Source organism: Saimiri boliviensis, chromosome 10, assembly GCF_048565385.1.
Source record: "Saimiri boliviensis isolate mSaiBol1 chromosome 10, mSaiBol1.pri, whole genome shotgun sequence".
NCBI classification, from domain to species: Eukaryota; Metazoa; Chordata; class Mammalia; order Primates; family Cebidae; genus Saimiri; species Saimiri boliviensis.
In genome coordinates, this window is record NC_133458.1 from 27606223 (window position 1) to 27629600 (window position 23378).

Sequence of the window (23378 nt, forward strand, 5' to 3'; positions counted from 1 at the left end):
TTATTGTGATCTATGCTGTAGCATTCATTTTCTTCTGCAGCTCTCTGAAGTTTAAATGCTTCGCAGGGAAAGGGTCTACAATTAGGCAGTGAATGGGAAACTATCTTTTAAGTGGGTTTAGAATGCTTTAAAAACAGTCCATGTCCTGTAACTACACCTCAGATTGGTGACCTAGTAGCCAGGCCCTGAGCAGAATGTGGCTGGTTTCCTCCCGGTTTCAGCACCCTGCATCATTCATATTGCCCTTTCCCACACAGCACAGGAACACCTGTTTCTAGCTTAGAACACTTAAAAACCAAAATGCTACCAGTAAGTGAGATTTAAATGTATTTATCATGTATGTTGCAAACATTTTCCTTGAGTGTTTGAATTCCTACCTTTTTTTTTTTTGAGGCAAGGTCACCCACCCAGGCTGGGTTGCAGTGTGGCTCACTGTGGCCTCATCCTCCTGGGCTCAAGTGATCCTCCTGTCTCAGCTTGCTCTTAAGTAGCAGAGACTACAGGCATGCACCACCACACCAGGCTGATTTTTTATTTATAATAGAGATGGGGGTGTCACTGTGTTGCCCAGGCTGGTCTCAAACTCCTGGGCTCAAGTGATCTGCCCACCTTGGTCTCCCAAAGTGTTAGAATTACAGGCGTGAGCCACCACACCCAGCCACCTTTTTTTTTTTTTTTTTTTTTTTTTTTTGAGAGGTGAGAGGAGGGAGGTGAGGTGTTTATTGTATTTTTAAAGCATCCTGGCCGGGCACGGTGGCTCAAGCCTGTAATCCCAGCACTTTGGGAGGCCGAGGCAGGTGGATCACGAGGTCGAGAGATCGAGACCATCCCGGTCAACATAGTGAAACCCCGTCTCTACTAAAAATACAAAAAATTAGCTGGGCATGGTGGCACGTGCCTGTAATCCCAGCTACTCGGGAGGCTGAGGCAGGAGAATTGCCTGAACCCAGGAGGCGGAGGTTGCGGTGAGCCGAGATCGCGCCATTGCACTCCAGCCTGGGTAACAAGAGCGAAACTCTGTCTCAAAAAAACAAAAAAAAACAAAAAAAAAGCATCCTACTTTTTTTTTCTGATAAGGAAGGTGTTTTCATTTGTTTTTGTTTTTTCTTTTGTTTAGTTTTGTTGCCTGCATGGCCCTCTTCATTAAGACTTTATCTTTAAAAGATCCCCATGGACAAATATGAGAAGATGCGTGAATCTGCTGAGCTTAGACTTTTTGTATATTTTATCCACACATAAGACCCTCTCAGTTAGTATTTGGTGGCAGGTTATATTATTTTATTTGCAGCTAGTTAGCATTCAGTAAACTAAGTGCAACATAACATGGTGAGACCTGTGGCCAGCTCGGCCTGAGCCACGGCACCACAGGAAGGCTGTGGTGGGCTGCTTTAGCTCACCACCTATGTGCCTTCAAACAGCTGGAGAAATGGGCTTTTTGTTACTGAAGTTGAGTTCAAATTAATTATTTGTCTTTTTTTTTTTTTTTTTTTTTTTTGAGATGCAGTCTTGCTGTGTTGCCCAGGCTGGAGTGCAGTAGCACAGTCTCGGTTCACTGCTACCTCTGCCTCCTGGGTTCAAGTGATTCTCCTGCCTCAACTTCCCAAGTTGCTGAGATTACAGGCTCCCGCCATCAAGCCTGACTAATTTTTTATGTTAGTAGAGGTGGGATTTTTACCATGCTGGTCAGTTTGGTCTTGAACTCTTGACTTAAGTGATCTGCCTGTCTCAGCCTCCCAAAGTGCTGGGATTACAGGGGTGAGCCTCTGCGCCTGGCTCAAATTAGTTATTTTAGAGAATGGTACCTTTAATCTCAAAACTGTTTCTTTGAAGTCTGCCTACCTATATGATTGGTTTCATTGAAGTTTTCCTTGAGGGGCTATCTTTTACCGCCCTCTGTTGCCAAATTTTTTTCAAAGATAACAAGTGCTTCGTTGTGTGTAGTGTAGGATCCTTTATAGGTTCTTGGCTACTCCTCTTTTCTTTTTTTTTTTTTTTTTTTTTTTTTTTTTTTTTTTTTTTGAGACGGAGTTTCGCTCTTGTTACCCAGGCTGGAGTGCAATGGCGCGATCTCGGCTCACCGCAACCTCCGCCTCCTGGGTTCAGGCAATTCTCCTGCCTCAGCCTCCGGAGTAGCTGGGATTACAGGCAGGCGCCACCATGCCCAGCTAATTTTTTTGCACCTTTAGTAGAGACGGGGTTTCACCATGTTGACCAGGATGGTCTCGATCTCTTGACCTCGTGATCCACCCGCCTCGGCCTCCCAAAGTGCTGGGATTACAGGCTTGAGCCACCGCGCCCGGCAGCTACTCCTCCTTTCTTGTAGAATTTCACTGTCTCTTTTTTTTTTTTTTTTTTTTGAGATGGAGTTTCGCTCTTGTTACCCAGGCTGGAGTGCAATGGTGCGATCTTGGCTCACCGCAACCTCTGCCTCCTGGGCTCAAGCAATTCTCCTGCCTCAGCCTCCTAAGTAGCTGGGATTACAGGCATGCACCACCACGCCCAGCTAGTTTTTTGTATTTTTATTAGAGACGGGGTTTCACCATGTTGACCAGGATGGTCTCGATATCTCGGCCTCTCAAAGTGCTGGGATTACAGGCTTGAGCCACCGTGCCTGGCAGAATTTCACTGTCTCTTAATGTTTACTGACTGCAAGCAGGATAAAATTAAAATAAAAAATTCAACCATTATTAGCATTGCTGCTTTGTAGGAGCTAGTAAAGGAGTGGAAGGTAAAGATCTATTAATTATGGTATCTAATATACCCTTGAGAAAAATCTGTTAGCCCCACATTATTAAGTAACTAAAGAAATCTGGAGATCTTAGCCTTAAAATAAATAAATAAATAAATAAAGCTGCCTGGTTTTTGTACATACAGTAGATACTCACCACCACCACCAAAAATAAACTTGTTGAATGAATAAGAGGAAATTTTTGGGTTGGCTTTATTTTGAGCACATACTGTAAAATTCACGACTTGCATGGCAGTTCATGATGAATTCAATACAGTTTCTTGTAAGATGGGCAAAAGTCAGCCGATGGAATTTTGAAAGGTCAACAGCTGCTTTTATCTAGTAGTCAAGGATATGAATAACATGGTCAAAATTCTCAGGAGTTTCAACTATAATGACCAAAAGTACAGGGAAAGTGATCTAAGTCTCAGAGGGAATCATCAGTTCTAGACAGCAATCAACTTGTGATTTTTGTCCATTTTTTCCTCTAGTTGTGAACAGATTTTTCTTCCTTTCAGCCCTGTTCTTTATCGAATTACAGAACAGATAAATGCTGTAAAGAGTAGTGGCTATCCCTGTGGTTTTAAAGCCAGGAGTTGTACCCCAGAAGGGAGAGGGATGGTGAAAGAAGTTTGGATAGCATCCTTCCAGAGGATGCAGAATTTTGATTGACAGATAGTCATTGTACATATTCATGGGGTATGTAGTGATGTTTCTTTTTCTTTTTTTCTTTCTTTCTTTCTTTTTTTTTTTTTTTTTTTTTGAGTCAGAGCCTTGCTCTGTCACCCAGGCTGGAGTGCAGCAGCATGATCTCGGCTCACTGCAGCCTCCACCTCCCGGGTTCAAGCAATTCTTCAGGATGCAGAATCGTGATCGAGGGCAAGAGGAACTTATTGTTTGTGGGAAATGATCTAAGCGATTGTTTTAAGGAAACTTTGTCTGATTACAAAGGTGAGAGTATAGAGCCTTGAAGGCCATTTAGGAGATGGCTGCTCTGATCCAGGGCTGGAATGATATATTGGGCTTGACATAGTTACATGCCCAGGGAAATAGAAGAGAAACTAGAGACGTTTCTGGGAAACTTAGCGAGTACATGGAAGAAAGGAAGAATACCTAGCCAGATTCCTTCCAGAGGCTTGGAGCCTAAAAGCAAGGGTGTTAGTTAGACTCAACCTACTCCCCTTCATTAGGAGAAGGGAATGGGTTTTCAGGAAAATAATCTTAGGCATGTAAATTTGTTAAGATTATAAGACTAGACATATGAAGGACCAGTTATGTGGATTTGGTAGTTACCAATATTGTCGTCTTATTTTTCGTTCTTTTTTATTTAAAGAGACTGGGCCTTGGCTGGGTGTGGTAGCACTGGGAGGCCAAGGTGAAGAGAATCACTTGAGCCTCAGAGTTTGGGACTAGCTTGGGCAACACAGAACTTATCTCTGAAAAAAAAAAAAAAAAAAAAAGTGGAGAGAGAGAGAGATTGGGGGTCTCATACTGTCAACCAGGCTGGAGGGCAGTGGTTGTGATCATAGCTCACTATAACTCCTGGGCTCTAGTGATCTCCCTCCTTAGCCTCACGAGTAGGCAGGATTACAGGTGCAAGCCACCGCCACACCCAGTAGACTTACATCTTTAAAATTGTAGGATGGCTGGGTGCAGTGGCTCACTCCTGTAATCCCAGCACCTTGGGAGGCTGAGGTGGACAAATCACCCTGAGGTCAGGAGATGGAGACCAGCCTGGCCAACATGGCAAAATCCTGTCGCTACTAAAAATACAAAAAATTAGCTGGTTGTGGTGGTGTGTGCCTGTAATCCCAGCTACTCAGGAGGCTGAGGCAGAAGAATCGCTTGCAGCCAAGAAGCAGAGGTTACAGTGAGCTGAGATCACACCATTGTGCTCCAGCCTGGGTCGACAGAACGAGGCTCCATCTCAAAAAAAAAAAAAAAAAAAAGAAAATTTATAGGATGATGGACTTCCCAGGGTCAGAGTGTACAAAGCTAATTCTTAAAATGCAAATGCCACGGAATTTGCACTGCTATGCAGGATGCTGATGTCTTTCCAGATAAGTTTTTTGTTATTTGTTTGTTTTTAAAAAGAGGAAACCCAGGATATTGGGCATCTAGGGGAGAGGGAGAAGTAGTAGAAAGCGGTTGGAGTAGGTTGGTTTGAAAAGGGAAATATGGCTTTGATGGTTCTTGGCTCTTGGCTGTGACTATATCATATAATGGTGGTGGTTTCTGAGTTACAGCATTTATTTTTCAGTATTAAGTCTGAAAAATAAATGAAGATTATGTAGGTAAAAGTGTTCCAAAATGACTGCATGTTTGCTAATTGTGGTTTCTGGTGAGTCAGAGCATGTCAAGGTTTGGGCGTGCACAGGATTTTAACTTGAAGAAAGCAGTGTATATTAAAATTTTTTTGCTGTTGAGGGTGGAGAGAGAGGGTCCTGCTCTGTCACCCAGGCTGACGTACAGTGGCATGATCACGATTTACTGCATCTTTGACCCACCCAGCCACCTGCCCCTGACTGGAGAAATCCTCTCACCTCAGCAGCTACTGAGCAACTACTTTCTTTGAGTAGTTGGAACCACAGGCACATGCCACCATGCCTCATTAATTTTTTTTTTTTTGCGGGGGGTGGGTAGGGACAGGATCTCCCTATGTTGCCCAGGTTCTTCTTGACCTCTTGGGCTCAGGCAGTCTTTCTGCCTTGGCCTTCCAAAGTACTAGGATTATAGACATGAGCTACTATGTACAGCCTGAAATTTTCCATTTATTTCAAAGGAAATGGAAAAGAAATAACTTGTGGTCAGTGGTTCATAAAGAGCCAAGAATAAAACATGAGATATGCGATTAACCCCCTCTTGTGTTTTCTCCTTCAAGCCCTTTTCCATCTCATTGTGAGTCACCTAGAGTTAGGGGGTTTTAAGAATTGGTACTTTTTTTTTTTTTCAGTGTAACTCATTTTAATTAACACATATCCCTTAAGGGATAGAGGCAGCTGAAATGTCTACCCTTAGAGGGTGTCATATTTATATTAATAGTTTAGTTCTTTGATGCAATTGATAGATATCTTATAGTCACTTTTAGTAATATATGATACTTCCCTGTAAGGAACAGCAGTGTTATACTTCCCCTTTTTCAGTGAAGAAATTGAGATGTAGAAAGGAAAAGACCTGCCCAAGGTCAAAGAGCAAGTCAGTGGAAAGCCTGAGATTACACTTGTGGTCTTTTTTTTTTTTTCTTTTTTTTTTGAGAAAGAGTTTCGCTCTTGTTACCCAGGCTGGAGTGCAATGGCGCGATCTCGGCTCACCGCAACCTCCACCTCCTGGGTTCAAGCGATTCTCCTGCCTCAGCCTCCTGAGTAGCTGGGATTACAGGCACGCGCCACCATGCCCAGCTAAACTTGTGGTCTTTTAAGAGTTTTCATCTGTTGTTCACTGAGGAGCCAGCTTCCCGTTTGCTGGAGACAGTTCAGCCTAATGGAATTTGCTCTGCCAGGTGTCCACAGTGTGTTAGGTGATGATTCTAACCATCCTGCTAATACCCATTCTCCAAAGTGGCCCTTTAGTGCCTCTCCAGAAGCAGATCTGCTTTTGACTGCCTGTGGATTGCCTGTGGTTTGGCACACCTGTGCTAGAGATAGCAATGGTAACAGCAGTGTGCAGAAAAGAAAGAGGGAAGGGTCAGGGAGGGCCACTAAACCAGAGTCGAGCTGTTAGATGCGAACATTTTCTGGCACAAAAGAACCTACGAGCAAATGGCCCTTTCCTTCCCATCTGGTCTTTGGGGATAGGGTATGCATGGGCCAGGTAGTATTTCCTGACTGGGCATTTGCACACAGATGTCTGTATCAAACACATCCAGTCCTAAACCAGAAGTCCTGGGGTAGGTATGAAGATGCATCCTTAGGATGCTTAGCAAGATTTCGTGGTTTTTATTTTTTTTATTTTTTTATTTTGAGACAGAGTCTTGCTCTGTCGCCCAGACTGGAGTGCAATGGCACAATCTTGGCTCACTGCAACCTCTGCCTCCTGGGTTCAAGCAATTCTCATGCCTCAGCCTCCCCAGTAGCTGGGATTACAGGTGCATGCCACCACGCCCAGATAATTTTTGTATTTTTAGTAGAGACAGGGTTTCACCATGTTGGTCAAGCTGATCTCAAACTCCTGACCTAATGATCAGGAGTTCAGAGTGCTGGGGTTACAGGCGTGAGCCACTGCATCTGGCCAGCAAGTTTTTGGAAAAACTCCACAGGTAATTGTGATGGACAAGCAGGACCTAGGCTTACCCCAGAACCACTGCTGTAGACTAAGTGATGCTGCTTTTGATAAGAAATTGTTATGATTTTTGTGTGCATGCATGTGTTTTGGAAACTGAGTCTCATTCTGTCACGCAGGCTGGAGTGCAGTGGTGCAGTCTTGACTCACTGCAACCTCTACCTCCTGAGTTCAAGTGATTCTCTTGCCTCAGCCTCCCAAGTAGCTGGGATTACAGATACCTGCCACCACACCCGGCTAATTTTTTGTATTTTTAGTAGAGATGGGGTTTCGCCATATTGGCCAGGATGATCTTGAACTCCTGACCTCAGCCAGTCTACCTGCCTCAGCCTCCCAAAGTGCTAGGATTACAGGCGTGAACCACTGCGCCCAGCCTGTTTTTAAAGATTAAATATGAATATAAGTTGTTAATTTATATGCCTAAACTGAGGTATGAGTGTTATAATTTTAACATTAATATAAGATCAGGCAGGGCGCGGTGGCTCACACCTGTAATCCCAGCACTTTGGGAGGCCAAGGCGGGCGGATCATGAGGTTAAGAAATCGAGACCATCCTGGCCAACATGGTGAAACCTCGTCTCTACTAAAATACAAAAATTGGCTGCGCGTGGTGGTCCATGCCTGTAGTCCCAGCTACTCCGGAGGCTGAGGCAGGAGAATTGCTTGAACCCAAGAGGTGGAGGTTGCAGTGAGCTGAGATTGTGCCACTGCACTACAGCCTGGTGCCTGGTGACAGAGCAAGACTCTGTCTCAAAATAAATAAATAAATAAAAATAAAAAGTAAGATCAGATTGAAGAGTCAGTGCTAATGAACCACATTTTGGTAACTGCTGATTGAGTCTAAGGCAAAAGTAAGGGCTGTTTGCTCATCATAAACCATATATTCAGGGATCTTGGAACTTCCTTTAAAAATTAAGACAGCCAGAAATGGGGCCGGCTGACTGTACTCTACAGGTTAGGTGAACTGTGTCTGGCTCTCTTCCTTTCAAAAATTTGAAGGTTAATGTTTTTAAAATAAAGATCTTTGACATATTTTTATCATTAACAAAAAATTTAGGGGAAAATGTTCATTTTTCCAAAGATGAGTATTGTATTCTTGGTTTATAGTTTTAGTCTTCTCTGCCAGTCTATCTTGAAAGAAGACTTTCTGCACATCTGCACATTTGAGAGATGCTCCTTTTGGAAACACCCTCTGTAGTAATCACTTTGTTAGTCACTGGCCTCCCAAAGTTGTCATTTTCACCTGAAACTGGGCCTCTTGTGTTTCCTTCTGCTCTTCTGTTTTACAGGTGTGACTCAGCACGTCTGTAAAATGGATAAAAAATGTATTAATGCAGGAAGACAGTAGATACGGGAAAGAATAACCAATAATTAAGGCTTTTTTTAATTTGTTTGGAACAAATTCATAGGCAGAGGCATTTATTGGTAGCTTGAGGGAACTTAAAAGTAGTAGGAAAGGGTATAAAATCTCTTCCTAGGACACATGAAACTCCTGGTTTTATAACATGTTGTCTGTAATATTTCTGTAGCCTTGAAGCACTTCTGAGCATTACTTCAGAACCTAAACCTATGCTTTGTTTTTAAAGGTTTTCGTTGTTATGTAATCGCATCCAGCCACTAATCCTTTTGAGCAGCACCTGTAATAATAATGTGGCAGGAGGAGCCACCATTCTTTATGTGCAGGTGTCTGCAGGTTACCTCCTGCAGTGGAGCCACATGAAAACAAGCATACTACCTTTGCAAAATAGCCACAGAAACGCCTGAACATCTTTTGCTTAGCATCTTTCTTTGCACTTGTGAGAAAGGGATTCTTTGGGGAGGAGGGTGGTCAGCTCTGATTCATGGCTTTGGCTTCCCTGCCAATGAAGGTGTGCAATTTTGACACAGAGACCTGGGGAGCTTGTGCCTCCGTGAAAGTTTCTGCATTGTGTGTTTTATCAATTAACAGAGGCAGCAGAGCGGATAAGCTCAGGTGTGAGTTCTAGATCCATACTTAAGCTTTGTGTGCCTCAGTTTCTCCATCTGTAAAATGGAGACAGTAATGGTACCTGCCTCATTGGCTGTAGTGAAATTAAGAGTGTATATGCAGAGCATGGAAGAGTGCCTGGCTTGTAGTAAATGCTATATAAGCATTAACCTGCTGCCATTACTGTTAATATAACTATTGTTTAACTCTTAACGTGCTCTGAAATCACATTCAGTTTTTTTTTTTTTTTAATGTAAATAAGTATTTTAGTTCTTGTCCTTGGGAACTATAAGGATTATACATGATTTGGAAGTGAGACTGTACCAAATGATTGGCCAAAAAAGAGTCATCCATTCTATTCTTCTTTCGTCTGGTTACTCAGAAATATAATATTATCAGCTATGATTGTTGTTGCTTGTCGCCTCACATTATTTTTATCCATGTATTCACCATAGTCTATTTTCCCTGCCACATAAATTCGAGATCCCTTTCTCACATACTGATATGCCACATCTCTGAGGCCTGGCTGGAATACTGATATTCTGTGCCATGTTGTCTTTTGACTGACGTCGCCCATTTGGTAAGCTTCACTTTCTCCTGATCGCCGCATCTCATTTGTTGCTGGGGAAAATATTGTGACTAGATTTTTTCCTTCTGGCTATCTCAAGACAGGGTCCTGACCCACTCGCCCAAGTAACTGCACACAATTCAGGGATCTTTCAAGAACCAAACTGGCAGCTGTTTCGGACGCATGTCTTACAAACTGATGAAGTACCTGTAATACAGGTCTTCTATTTTCTTTTCTTACAGTCTAATCTTTTTTTTTTTTTTTTTTTTTTGAGACAGAGTTTCGCTCTTGTTACCCAGGCTGGAGTGCAATGGCGCGATCTCGGCTCACCGCAACCTCCGCCTCCTGGGTTCAGGCAATTCTCCTACCTTAGCCTCCTGAGTAGCTGGGATTATAGGCACACGCCACCTTGCCCAGCGAATTTTTTGTATTTTTAGTAGAGATGGGGTTTTACCATGTTGACCAGGTTGGTCTCGATCTCTTGACCTCATGATCCTCCCACCTCAGCCTCCCAAAGTGCTGGGATTACAGGCTTGAGCCACCGCGCCCGGCCTATAAAACTTCTTAATGCTTACTTTTTGGCATTTTCTATCACTGCCTTAATAACTCACTTACCTAAGGATAAAGAGAGGAAAAGAAAAGCATTAAAAACAGGACATATTGGCCGGGCGCGGTGGCTCAAGCCTGTAATCCCAGCACTTTGGAAGGCCGAGGCGGGTGGATCACGAGGTCAAGAGATCAAGACCATCCTGGTCAACATGGTGCAACCCCGTCTCTACCTAAAAATACAAAACATTAGCTGGGCATGGTGGCGCATGCCTATAATCCCAGCCACTCAGGAGGCTGAGGCAGGAGAATTGCCTGAACCCAGGAGGCGGAGGTTGCGGTGAGCTGAGACTGCGCCATTGCACTCCAGCCTGGGTAACGAGCGAAACTCCGTCTCAAAAAAAAAAAAACAAACCAGGACATATTTACAGGAAAATGTTATTTTTATTTTATTTATGTGAGACAGGGTTTCACTCAGGCTGAAGTACAGTGGTGCAATCTCAGCTTGCTGCAACATCTACCTCCCCAGGTTCAAGCAATTCTCCTGCCTCAGCCTCCCAAGTAGCTGGGACTACAGGCGTGTACCATCACACCCAGCTAATTTTTGCATTTTTTAGTTGGGACAGGGTTTTGCCATGTTGGCCAGGCTGGTCTCGAACTCCTGGTTTTATGTGATCCACCTGAACTCTTGGCCTTATATGATCCGCTCCCAAAGTGCTGGGATTGCAGGTGTGAGCTAAAAATGCTGATTTTTAAAGGTTAAAAAAAAGTGTCATTTGAAATGGGAAAAGTAGAAGTTACACCAGGCTGCTATTGCCTTGACATAGTTTTAAAAAATGTTCGTCTTATGTATACACACTGTACCTAGTTGTAATTCTAGAAAACATACCATTTTATAACCTTTCTCTACCCAGCATTCAAGTATAAGCATTTTTTTCATTGAAAACAAGTAGTTTTCAATGATTTTCGTACCCTAATAATTGTTTCTCTTTTTAAGAAAATTATAAATAAAACGGTGAAAATCTCACTGCAGATAGTTTGGGGGTTATCCAGGAAGGTGATTTTTATTTTGCTTTTTTGATTTCTTTTTGATTAGGAGTATCAGCATGTCTTTTGTAATACGTGAGAACCTTATAGGACTATTCTGAAGTCAACCTTTCGAAGGTGAAATAGACCCAGATGAAATCACCCCAAGTCTGTGACTTTCATTACAAGGCAGAGCTGCTCTGTGTCAATGCCTGGTGCATGAGAACAGGACTGTGGTAGCTGTCATGGGACCCTCTATCCTATCATTCACTAGACCTGTGCTGTCCAACACAGGATCTACTAGCCATGTGTGGTTATTTAAATTTAATTAGAATTAAATAAACAGAAAAATTAATTTCCTTATTTACACTGGCCATATTTTGAGTCCTCAGTAGCCACATGTGGCTAGTGGCTATTGATTTGGATGGGGTACATAACATTTTCATCACTGCAGAAAGTACAGTCGAGTAACAGCTCTAGATTATTCTCTTAACTGCTCAGTTTCTTAACCTTACAATGAATGATAAGAGCCACCTCTTATAGCTAAGATTTTCTAGAGCAAAGTTGGGCAGACCTTGACTACTTGCTTTTGTACAGTATATGTAGTTTTATAGGAATACAGCCACATTGATTTGTTGACCTGTTACCTCTGGCTGCTTTTGTGTTACAGTGGCAGAGCTGAGTGTTGAGTAGTTATGACAGAGACCATATGTGGCCTGCAAAGCCTAAAGTGTTTGATCCTTTACAAAAAGGTTTGCCTACCCCTTTTATCTAGATCAGGGTTTATCAGCCTCAGCACTGCCGACATTTTGGTCTACATAGTCCTTTGTTGTGGGGCTGTCCTGTGCACTGTAGGATGTTTAGCAGCTTCCCTGGCCTTTACCCACTGGATGCCGGTAGCACCCCTTAGATGTGACAACCAAGAATGTCTCCAGACATTGCCAAATTCCATGGGGAGCAAAATCACCCGTAGCTGAGAACCACAAATCTGAAGCAATGTGGCTTGGCAAAGCATTCATCTGTAATATTGCAGAGGAGCAGCCATTGTTAAAAGAAAAATCACTTGAAAGAGATGACTCAATGAGTAGTTTTTTACGCTACTTACTATACTTCAGCATTGTCTCCAGAAACAAATGTTTTATATAAAACGTGAGAAAGTAGCTGGAGTAGGGCAGAGACGTGGAAGCAGTCTCGTGTCCTTCCATTTCTCAGGGGTGCCACAGTTCACTGAGGAGCAGAGGGTAGAAGTTACAGCATCTCTGTAGCTGTAGGGAGTGTGGGTTGTTATGTGCAGGTTCTTGGCCTGCTTTTTTAAAACACTGGGTGACAGGAGGGTGTTTGTTTTTTTGCTAATTGTGTGTAGATATCATCTGTGTATACTTGGCAAGAAGAGAGTTAATAATGTCACGTCTATAATCCGAGCACTTGGGAAGGCCAAGGTGGAAAGATCACTTGAGTCCAGGAGTTTGAGACCAGCCTAACATAGGGAGACCCTGTCTCAAAAAAAAAAAAAAAACAAAAAACTGGGCATCATGGCACATGCCTATAGTCCAAGTTACTTAGGAGACTGAGGCTGGGAGGTTGGCTTGAGTCCAAGAGTTTGAAGTTGCAGTGAGGTATGATCACACCACTGCACTCCAACTTGGGCAACAGAGTGAGATCCTCTCTCAAAAAAATGTTTTTAATAAATAAATGCAGTAGATTGATTCTTATCTGTCTCATGAGTACTTGTGGTTTTATGTGGTCCTTATAGATTCCTACTCTCATTACCCAGAATAATTGAAAAATTGATTGTATTTACCTCTGTTAAAAGTTGCAAGAATTGAATTAAATGTCAAGTCCTATAAAACTGTGTTCAAGGCTGAGTGTGGTGGCTCATGCCTGTAATCCCAGCACTTGGGAAGGCCGAGGCTGGCAGATCATCTGACGTCAGGAGTTCAAGATCATCCTGGCCAACGTGGTGAAACCCCATCTCTATAAAAATACAAAAATTAGCCAGGCATGGTGGCAGGCACCTGTAATGCCAGCTACTTGGGAGGCTGAGGCAGGAGAATCACTTGAACCTGGGAGGCAGAGGTTGCAGTGAGCTGAGATCAAGCCATTGCACTCCAGCCTGGGCAACAGAGTGAGACTCAGTCTCAAAAAAAAAAAAAAAAAATTTGTCCTCAATTCTTTTAAGACCCAGCATTTGAATACCTTTCAGAGTTGGGGGTTTTGTAAGCTGTAGAAAATGGCTGTGTGAAATAGCCATAGAAATAGAGTAAAATAGAATTGGGAAAATTGTCTTTCAAAGTGAGTATCAGGTATATCTTTATCTGGTTCTTCAAATTAAAAATAAACTTAAAAATTTTAATTGGTATTGAAATGAATATGCAATACAGGTCACATGTAATAGAGCATACTTTTAAGAAAAATCATCACCATGTAGTTAAATCCCTAGGAAGCAGTTTGACTACTGAATGCAAGTGACTTTTAGGTGAACTTGCATTTCCCGTGCATGACGTGTTTCTGTTTGTTTTTTCAGATCTTACCAATATATTCGAGTCCTTCCTGCCCCAGTTGTTGGCCTATCCTAACCCTATAGATCCTCTCAATGGTGACGCTGCAGCCATGTACCTCCACCGACCAGAAGAATACAAGCAGAAAATTAAAGGTAAGAGGGTGTGTAGTTTAACCTGGAGACAAAAGAACGGCAGTCTTTTGGACTTTAGTCATTAAAAGTTCTTTTTTTTTTTTTTCTTTGACACGGAGTCTTGCTCTGTTGCCAGGCTGGAGTGCATTGGCTTGACCTCAGCTCACTGCAACTTCCGCCTCCCAGGTTCAAGTGATTCTCCTGCCTCAGCCTCCCAAATAGCTGGGACTACAGGTGTGCGCCACCACACCCAGCTAATTTTTGTATTTTTAGTAGAGGCGGGGTTTCACCATGTTGGCCAGGCTGGTCTCAAACTCCTGACCTCATGATCCGCCTGCCTTCAGCCTCCCAGAGTGCTAGGATCACAGGCATGAGCCACCATGCCCCTTAAAAGCCCTTCTTAAGTTACTTAGTTCCTAATACTTTTTATTAGGCCTGAAAAGAGACAGCTGTGGGCTGAAGTCGTGCTCACCAACCTCGGGTGGTAATAGCACCAGTTTGTTCATCCTTTAGGATTTAGAATCCTGTTTTTGCATTCTTAAAACAGTTTATATGCTGATGGGACATTTAAATGAAAATAAGCTTGGGAAAGAACATCTAGCTGGGTGTGGTGGCTCACACCTGTAATCCCAGCACTTTGGGAGGCCCAGGCAGGTGGATCACGAGGTCAGGTGTTTGAGACCAGCCTGGCCAACATGGTGAAACCCCCATCTCCACTAAAAATAAAAAAAATTAGCCGGGTGTAGTGGCACACACCTGTAGTCCCAGCTGCTTGAGAGGCTGAGGTGGAAGGATCGCATGAACCCCAGAGAAGGAGGTTGCAGTGAGCCTAGACTATGCCATTACACTCCAGCCTGGGTGACAGAGCAAGACCCCGTCTCAAAAAAAAAAAAAAAAAAAAAATTCTAAAGTTCACTTGGGTTCATTGGATTGTCCCTTTTACCTCTGTGTATGTTTCAGAACTTTCATAGTGAAAAGTCTAGATACATGAAGCTCCACCAAGAAGCAAAGGAATTCAAAGTTTGTGAAATATGCCTACTGTTTTTAACCAACGGCACGCATTACTATCTAACCAATTTTTCGCATGATGTGCCCATCTGCATAACAGTCCGGAATGTTGGCTTCCTCACAGTGTGTGGCCTCCCTGAGGTACATTTGTAAGAGGTGGCAGTAGAAATAATTTACCTGAGCCTGAGTGTGCAGGTCCTCACTCTTAAATGTGCACAGGTGTGAGGCAAACCGGGACTATGCGTTAAACAGTAGCTTTCTTCTGTTTGTTTTGTTCTTCTGAGGTCTCTATAGGGTATTGTTTGGAGCTTTTGTTGAGATAAAGCAGAAATGAATTTATTATAATTTCTTAGATCTCAAGTGCTTTGCAAATTAATATCTAATTTATGTAGCAGAACATAGAGCTAAGCAAACATGTATTTGAAGAAAAAGGCAGTCAGTTTCAGCCAGATAAAGTGCTGTTATGAAACTGTATTAAAATTTTGACCTAGGAATCGCTTAGTAATGTCTGCAAACCACAGGTATCTTGGAGCAGTGTATATTTATCTAGTTCACATAGGCATTCTGTCTCAACAGTTTAGCAGTATCCCTGTTAGTACATATCTGCTATAGTTCCATTTACAAAAAGAACCGAAGCTACATTTATCTTACATGGTGCACTTCAGCTTACGGACCCCTAGTGTTCAGAAATGTTCGTGTCAGCTATCATTTTGTCTTCCTTAGTAATCTGAGAAAATCATGGCCATCAGACCTGAGCTCACCCCTACTTCCTACTGTGCCTTGATATCTTCTCCCCCCCCCCCCCCAACCCGTCCCCTCTACATCTTTTCTTTGCTCCTATGGGAAATAAGAGATTTCTCAAATGCACTCCCACCACCAACCTGTGATCTTGTTCCCTCCACGCAGTCTTCCTTCTCCAGCCCTGACTGTCAGAGGTCTCTGTGTTTGAGAAACAGTGATCTGCTCCTGTGGCCTCCTCCCTTACGAGTCATGTGTTCATTCCCTTTCATTTTCAAACTTCTTGCTTCCTCACCTTAAATTCCTCTAGTTTTTTCCCCTCCTCTGCTTAATCTGTGCCCTCATTTCTTCCCAATCCTTTGGACTCTTCTCAAGTCCCATTTTGCTGGACCTCTCTGCAAGTGTTACATCTTACCCCCACCTTTCTGGAAATTTCTCATTCTGTTTCCTAAATTTGGTCATTCACTTAGGATTCAGCCCCTGGTCTCCCTCTCTTCCTCTCGCAGCCCTGGGGAGCTGCTTCACCTCTCACAGTTTTAGTGAGTCCCCTCCAGGGAGATGATTTCTGATGTGTGTGTCTAGGCCTGGCCTCTCACATGCTGCCGCTGGACATTTCCACTTGTGTGGCAGTCACTGCCAACTCAGCACACCTGACACACTCAGCATTCATATTTAGTTGGCACTGTCTTATAGCACACATTTGAAAATGTGTTTAAATAATGGATAGTCTGTAGCACTGGGCACCATTGGAGCTGTCTAAAGCTGTCACTTCCCTGCTCAAAACCCTTTGCTGGGTGACATCTTTGCCTGCCATTCAAGGTGTTCTGATAATTGAGTGGAATCTACATCTTTGCCTTTACTCCTTTTTTTTTTTTTTTTTTTTAAAGATAAGGTCTCAGATCAATCTCTCTCTCTCTCTCTCTCTCTCTCTCTCTCTTTCTCTTTCTCTCTCTCTCTCTCTCTCTCTCTCTCTCTCTCTCTCTCTCTTAATTTTTGAGATGGAGTCTTGCTCTGTCACCTAGGCTGGAGTGCAATGGAATGATCTTAGCTCACTGCAGCCTCCAACTCTCGGGTTCAAGTGATTCTCCTGCCTCAGCCTCCTGGGTAGCTGGGATTACTGGCGTGTGCCACCATGCCTGGCTGATTTTTTGTATTTTTATAGAGATGGGGTTTCACCATGTTGGCCAGGCTGGGTTTCAAACTCCTGACCTCAGGTGATCTGCCCGCCTAGGCCTCCCAAACTGCTGGGATTACAGGTGTGAGCCACTGCGTCTGGCCGTAATTCTCTGTTAAGGTTGTGTTTAAACATCCCAGCCACATTCAACGAAGCAAAGCCTTTCCCTGGAGTGGCCTCTCCTATGCTGTAGCTGGTAGGACTTGGGGGTCAGTGTGGCTGGGACTGCCTTACCCGCTTTCTTCTGTAACTGCCTCCCTCTGGTGACTGATACTCAGCAGTTCCTTCCTTTTATCTTCCTCTGTTTCATCCTCCTCATTGGTGACCTTGCTCTTCCTTTCTCTAACCCAAAGGCCTTGTCCTAGTAATTTCTTAATACACATTTGTATCCTTGAATAAAGAGGGCCAATAGTATCAAATTCTAGTGTCAAAAACACAGTGTTGGCCAGTGGCTCACGCCTATAGTCCCAGCACTTAGGGAGGCCGAGGTGGGTGGATCATGAGGTTAGAGTTCAAGACCAGCCTGGCCAGCATGGTGAAACCCTATCTCTACTAAAAATACAAAAATTAGCCTGGCTGGCATGGTGGCACACGCCTGTTATCCCAGCTATTTGGGAGGCTGAGGTAGAAGAATCACTTGACCCCAGGAGGCGCAGGTTGCAGTGAACCGAGATCCCACCACTGCCCTCCAGCCTGGGCGACAGAGCCAGACTCCATCTCAAAAAACAACAAACAAAAAAAACCCCAGTGTCAAGATGTAGCTTCTACAAAGGAAGAGGCAAAATAGCCAACCCATTAGAAGTTAAAAATAAAATTGCTGAAGTTTGAACAAACATTTCTCTCACTCTAAAATGTAAGTGAAGGTAAAATTCTACCTAATCATGGGCTACTTTCATTGTCATGAAATCATTAGCATAAAATTGCTTTATGAATTGGAAGGGCTCTAAGTCTCAAGCCTGCAAACCTTTTCTGTAAGGGGCCACATTGGCCAGATGTGGTCTTTGTCACACCTTCTGTTTACTACTGTGTTTTAAGACAATCTTTAAAATAGACAAACATTCTTAGGCCCTGTGCTAGTTATTCAAGTCTGGTAGGCCCGTTTGGCCATTCAGCTTATCTTCCTGTTGCAGTGAGTCCCTGCAGCTCTCTAGGAGGAGAGAAACAAAGCTGCAAGGGTGCGTTTTTGTGTGGCTTGCATTCTGAATAGGTTTCTGTCTTATCTTTTCCTATTGTGTGTAGGCTATTCACTTAAAAACAGCATGCACTTAGTTTTTAGGAACAAGTTTGTTTATTCAGCAGTTCTTGAGCAGTTCTGATTCAGCCTAGGATTCCTCCGAGGCTGTAGCAGTGTAAATCTACCTTCAGGTAAATAATACATGGAAAAATCACTCAGAGGTGAGGGGTGTCTCCATAAAACAGCTCAGTCCCGAGCAGATTGAGCGATGGTTTTTGCCACCTGCTTCAAAAACCTGACAGGCAGGATCTGTTTAGACTAAAATCAATTCCTAAAATAATAGACCAGGGCTGACTTTAATTATATAACTGCAAATCTAAAAATGATGGGGGATTTCCTTATAAACTACTATGGAATCATGACTAGTCCTGTACTATCTGGGAGGTGAAAGTAAAAAGAAAATTGTGGGGCTCCCATTTCCCTGGTCCCTGAAGAGTTCTTGGGGTGCTGCAGCACGTACTCCCCTGCAAGCGGAACCTGCTGTCTTGCTCTTCCCAGTACCCCTTCGATCAGGGCAAAATGCGGAAACTCTGTCCCAAAGAAGTCTCCCTGTGGGATTCTCCTTCGCTGTAGTGACCATGATTACTGTCCTCTTTGCCCCCACCCCCCCGCCCGGTGTTTAAGGTAAGTTTGAACCTCCCCAGCCTTGCCAGCTTTTTGGGGTTGCCCTGCCTGCCCACTCACCGCCCTTGTTCTCTTTCCCCCACCCCGTGCAGAGTACATCCAGAAATACGCCACGGAGGAGGCGCTGAAAGAGCAGGAAGAGGGCACCGGGGACAGCTCGTCGGAAAGCTCTATGTCTGACTTTTCCGAAGATGAGGCCCAGGATATGGAGTTGTAGTAGAAAAAGCACCTGCTTTTCAGAAAGACTATTATTTCCTAACCATGAGAAGCAGACTATAATATTCATATTTAAACAAAGCAATTTTTTTTATTACTAAACAAGGTTTTTATGAATAATAGCATTGATATATATATATTATATATCACCCTTTAGATCTTGATTTCTTGGTCATTTCTCAACCTGAGGTGCATAGCATATTCCCACATTCCATTTGGTAGCAATATGCGGTCCGAATGCATGCATTCATAAGTCAATGTGGCCAAGTCAGCCTGTGTGCTACTGAACTGTCAAAGGAAATAGCCGCTCTGATAGGTAGACATGAGTAAAAATAACAGGAAAAAGTCGCTTCTTTTATTGATGGTTCCAAAGAAACAAACCAAACCAACCAGCTCTTGGATGTGAAGATAAAATAGTGCTTTTTCGAAATGGAAAGAAAAAAACTGGGGAGGAAGAGGCCTGCCGTGGGAGCGCTTAGAGCCAGCCACAGAAGACTCAGAGCTGCTCCTTCCTGTGAGTCCTAGGTGGCCCTATGTCTTCTGTGGAGTAACAGTATAAAACAGGGAGCTAATTAGAGTATTAAAACGTAAAACCATTTTTTGACTCTGATTTTAAGTACATTTTTATATGTCAGTTCCTGCCCTTCACTACCAGGCCCTGCAGCCACAGTGTTCTGTTGGAGAAACCTTGAGAAGTGTTTTCTGAATCGGTTCTTTTTCTCGGGGTAGAGTTTGTAATCCAGACCTGTTTTTGAAAGGACAGCACAGGAGGAGAAAAGTGACTGGGATGATGCTTCCTCTGATCTAAAACACATGCAGTCACATCCTCATCCTAGTGTTTAGCCAGTTTGAGACCGCTACCCTGAACTTAAGAGCTTTAAATATGAGGGTTGTGTTTTTTTGGGGGGTATTTTCTTTGGGGGGGGGTGTGTGTGTGTGCGTGTGTGTGTATTGTGTTTAGACAGGTTGCAGATTTCATCTTTACCTACCAAGAGGCGGCTGCCTCCTTGGACAAGCCGCTCATGGACCATTAGACTTGAGAAGAAGACCCACGTGGTGACTGCAAAGCCCTGGGTACTTGCCTTCATGTTTTGGTTTGGTTTTCCCTTTTTCTGCTGCTCTTGGCAGCAGCCTGGTCATCTGCTTGTGGGAGTGGGAAATGGGCATTTTAGACCCAACACAGATTCTGAATTTAAAATGAATAATAATTGGAACAAATAAAGGTTCTTGTGCCCAGAGTGATTGTACATGGGAAAAACAGAACAACTTTTCTCAGAGAGTGACCGAATAGAAGGGATTCAGAAATATGATGTAGTAGAACAGGCCCTGAAGGAAGAAAATTTTTTCTCTCCTGTGTATGTTACGAGGAAATCAGTTTAAAATGCCTGCTAATCAAATGTCGACTCAGCTAACCGTATGTCCAGGTTGCTGCAGTTTCTTACAGATCTGAGTGTTGCCTGCTGAATTCGGAGGGGAGTTTGGAGAAGTTTCAGACAGCAGCTCTGTGTTCTTTTTTTTGCCGCAGCCAATGAGATAATTGCAGAATTAGCCAATCCTAAAACCTTCTAAAGATGATTTTTGAGCATCCCACTGGGATTATTTAATTTTTCTTTTTGATGTGTGTTTTTAGTTTAGAAGTGCTGTATTCCACAAGGTTTAAGTCAGTGAGGTTGGAAGATACCCTATCTTTTTTTTTTTTTATTTGAAAAGCACAATCAATCTTTTCTTTGAAAATCTATATAAAGTACAACTTGCTTTTAGCATGATTATTTTCCTAAATAAAAAGACAAAGAATTTACTTTCTTTATGTTAATTACGGGCATGAAGCAAAAGGTTTTCTTTAAAAAAAAAAAAAAAAGTGCAGTGATGTAGGGCTGTGGTTAGTTAACCGTACTGAGTTATCCATCTAGCATCCGTGGCTTGCTGGAAGGGTAGTGTTAACTATTTAACTTGTAATGGTGTACTTCACTCTTACCTAGCACGCTGTCTTCTCATTGCTTTGGGGGAGGGAGGGTCTCTCTGCTGGCACTGTCTAACTTGCTTACCTGCTGACTTTGCAGTTTGCTTGTGCTATGACATTTCTTGTAGGTGCTATTTAGGGTAGGCTTAAAGTGCTGGGTGGTGATTTGAGTTCAAACAATAAAAAATTGTATTTTTTCAATATTGTATAAACAGTAGTGTTCTAATTACCTTGAAAAAAAAAATAATGACCAGCTAAGGATTGCTTTTAATCTTGTCAAAAAACCAAGTAGACCCCCGTTTCGGGAAGGTGCGTGAGCAGTGCCGTGGCCCAGCCCCTCACCTAATCCCAGATCTCTCTAACGATAAGACATTGGCTCGCCTGTGACCAGAGCCCCAGCACCAGAGAGCAGAAGGTGCAGAACTGTCAAATGACCTGCTGGGGAAGGTTGTAGGAGTTAAGCAGATTTGAGTGTGGCTGCAGAGAGAGTGTGTGTGAGTGAGTGTGTCCATCTGTGTCCCTCCAGGTCTATCTGATGAAGGGGAGATAAGGCTTCTCTGTTAGCGCTGGAAGCTCTATCTTTGCTACCTGGTCCCACTGCACCTGCTTGCTCCGTGCAAATCTGTCCTGTCCAGGCACCGGCCTTGGTCCCATGCATGTCTTAGCTCTGGGTGGGGCTTTGCCTCTCCCCTGGGAAACTGACTTTTGCTGGGTTGAACAGAGTCCCTTCTTATGCATTTTGTCCCTTCCCTGCACCTGGGAGAGGTGAGAGTAGGAGCCCAAACATGCAGGTACAGAAAGATCTGGAAGAAGACCTGGTGGTGAATCCCAGGACTCTGGGACCCAGCAATAGATGATTTCGTAAGTCTGGAGCAGGGGTGTTTTCCCCACCAAATGCCTCTCCAGGCTGTCTGAGCTTTGCCCTTCCAACACTCAGAAAAGCATCCCGATCTCTGGGCAGAAGCTGAACATTCTTGGCTTTAGAGGTGGTAACAGCGGCAGCAGGTCAGAGCCACTTCTGGCGGTTTCCTTCCCCTTTTCAGTGCCCGTAGTTTTTGGATCTTCCCTTGTGTTTTACCAGCACAAGCCATTCTTTGCCCCTGTTCATGTAACTGAGCTCAGGCTCTTGCCAAACACCAACAAGCAAGATGGCCAAAACCAGCAACCTGACTCCACGGCCCTTTGGGCTCCCTCTGGAAGCCCCAGCACAGGGCGGGGCGGGGGGGGGCTTGTGGGCAGAGGGTCAGTGGTAGCCGTCCTGGACACTGGCATTTGGCTTTGTCTTCAATCTCATCACCCTCCTTAAGGTTACTGTGCAGTTTCAACCAGCATTTTATACTAGTGAGGTCATTATCAGGAGTTGCCATATCATCTCTCCGGTACCTAAAATTTCTCATCCACTTCAAAAGCTGTTCTGACTGCCAGCTGGCTGATCTAAGCTCCTGAGGAACGTCTCCTCTTGAAGGAATTTTTCCCTCCAAAGGTCCCCTGAAGTCCTAGTTGGCCTTGGCCTGGCCCATGCCTTCTATCAGGCCCCCGTTGGGATGGCCGAGAATCATGAAAGATGCTCCACCAGCCTCCACAGGTCAAGTTTCTAGACACTCCGTCTCTAGGAACTAGCATTTGATATTAAATGGCATGTGGCCCTTCTATGTCTCAGTGACTATTAGAAAAATGAAAGCCATTTACAAAAGTTAGCAAGGTTTTTAAATCAACTTCCCAGCCTTGTTGAATGAAATCAAATCTCTCTGATTGGGCGCAAAGAACTGCATTTCTTTGGACTTCTGAATCCACGTTCGTGCTTTCTCTGGCCCCTGAACTTCCCGGCGATTCCCTTAGGGGTGAGATGAGTGGAGGAAGCCCTTTGAGAAGTGGGTTTGGCCCTCTGGTGTGCAGGTTTTCCATTCCTCTTTGGGAAGGGCCAGGGCTCTGAATTTAGCCAAACACGCATCTTGGCTGTGAGCATGGGAAGAAGTGGCCATTATTTATGGATTGTATTTGGTACATAACGTGTGATACTTGAAAAGATAAAAAGGGACTGCCAGCCCTAACTGAAATCTAAGCTTTTTATTGCTTACTTTTCCTCACCCTGTCTCCTCCCTTCCACCCTTTTCCTTGCATTGTGATGATCTAGTAGGCACGTCTGTCAACAGGACACATGCCTCCTCTGACTATAACCTCTTAATAGTTGTGTATAATGAAAACTGTAAACTTTTTTAAATAAAATGTGTATATACCTTGGCAAATGGCTGGACCTTGATCAATAAGATAATAGCCCTCATGATTACTCTCAGCTGGTTTTCTAAAGTACCCTCTCTATTCTGGCTCCTTTGAGCAGCAGACACTGGCTCTTAGATGCAGATGACTGGATTCGTTTGGGAAGAGAGTGGCACCTTTAGTAATAACAAAGAGGCCTCTGCCCAGAGGCTTGTCCTTGAACCTGGAACTCGGATGCATGACTGCTGGCTATGAACAGGGAGCTGTGAGGCTCCTCCACTGGAGCCTTGTGTAGCTGGAAAGTCCCTGTCTACCCCCATGCCTAAACCTTCTAAGCCCTGTCAGCTCACGCTGAGTGAGAATACCCCCGTGGCCTGGAGTTCAGGGACAGTGCAGCTTCCTGGCGGGGCCGATCTGCCTAAACAGGTGGTCCCCTGCCAAGCGCTAAGCCTCCTGGAACGGT

General features: G+C 43.8%; 1 protein-coding gene and 1 pseudogene across 2 annotated transcripts in view; one reads left to right on the top strand and one right to left on the bottom strand.

The window, feature by feature from the left end:
* Positions 1-22944, top strand: part of UBE2H (ubiquitin conjugating enzyme E2 H) — a 124972-nt gene extending 102028 nt beyond the window's left edge. For both annotated transcript variants that reach the window (XM_003921004.4, XM_074379065.1), the window contains 2 exons: positions 13637-13765; positions 18615-22944. In XM_003921004.4, the coding sequence (XP_003921053.1) occupies positions 13637-13765; positions 18615-18739 (254 nt within the window). In that variant the 3' untranslated portion in view covers positions 18740-22944. The remainder of the gene's footprint in view (positions 1-13636; positions 13766-18614) is intronic.
* Positions 9328-9762, bottom strand: LOC104652576 (single-stranded DNA-binding protein, mitochondrial pseudogene; annotated as a pseudogene).
* Positions 22945-23378: the final 434 nt, after the last annotated feature.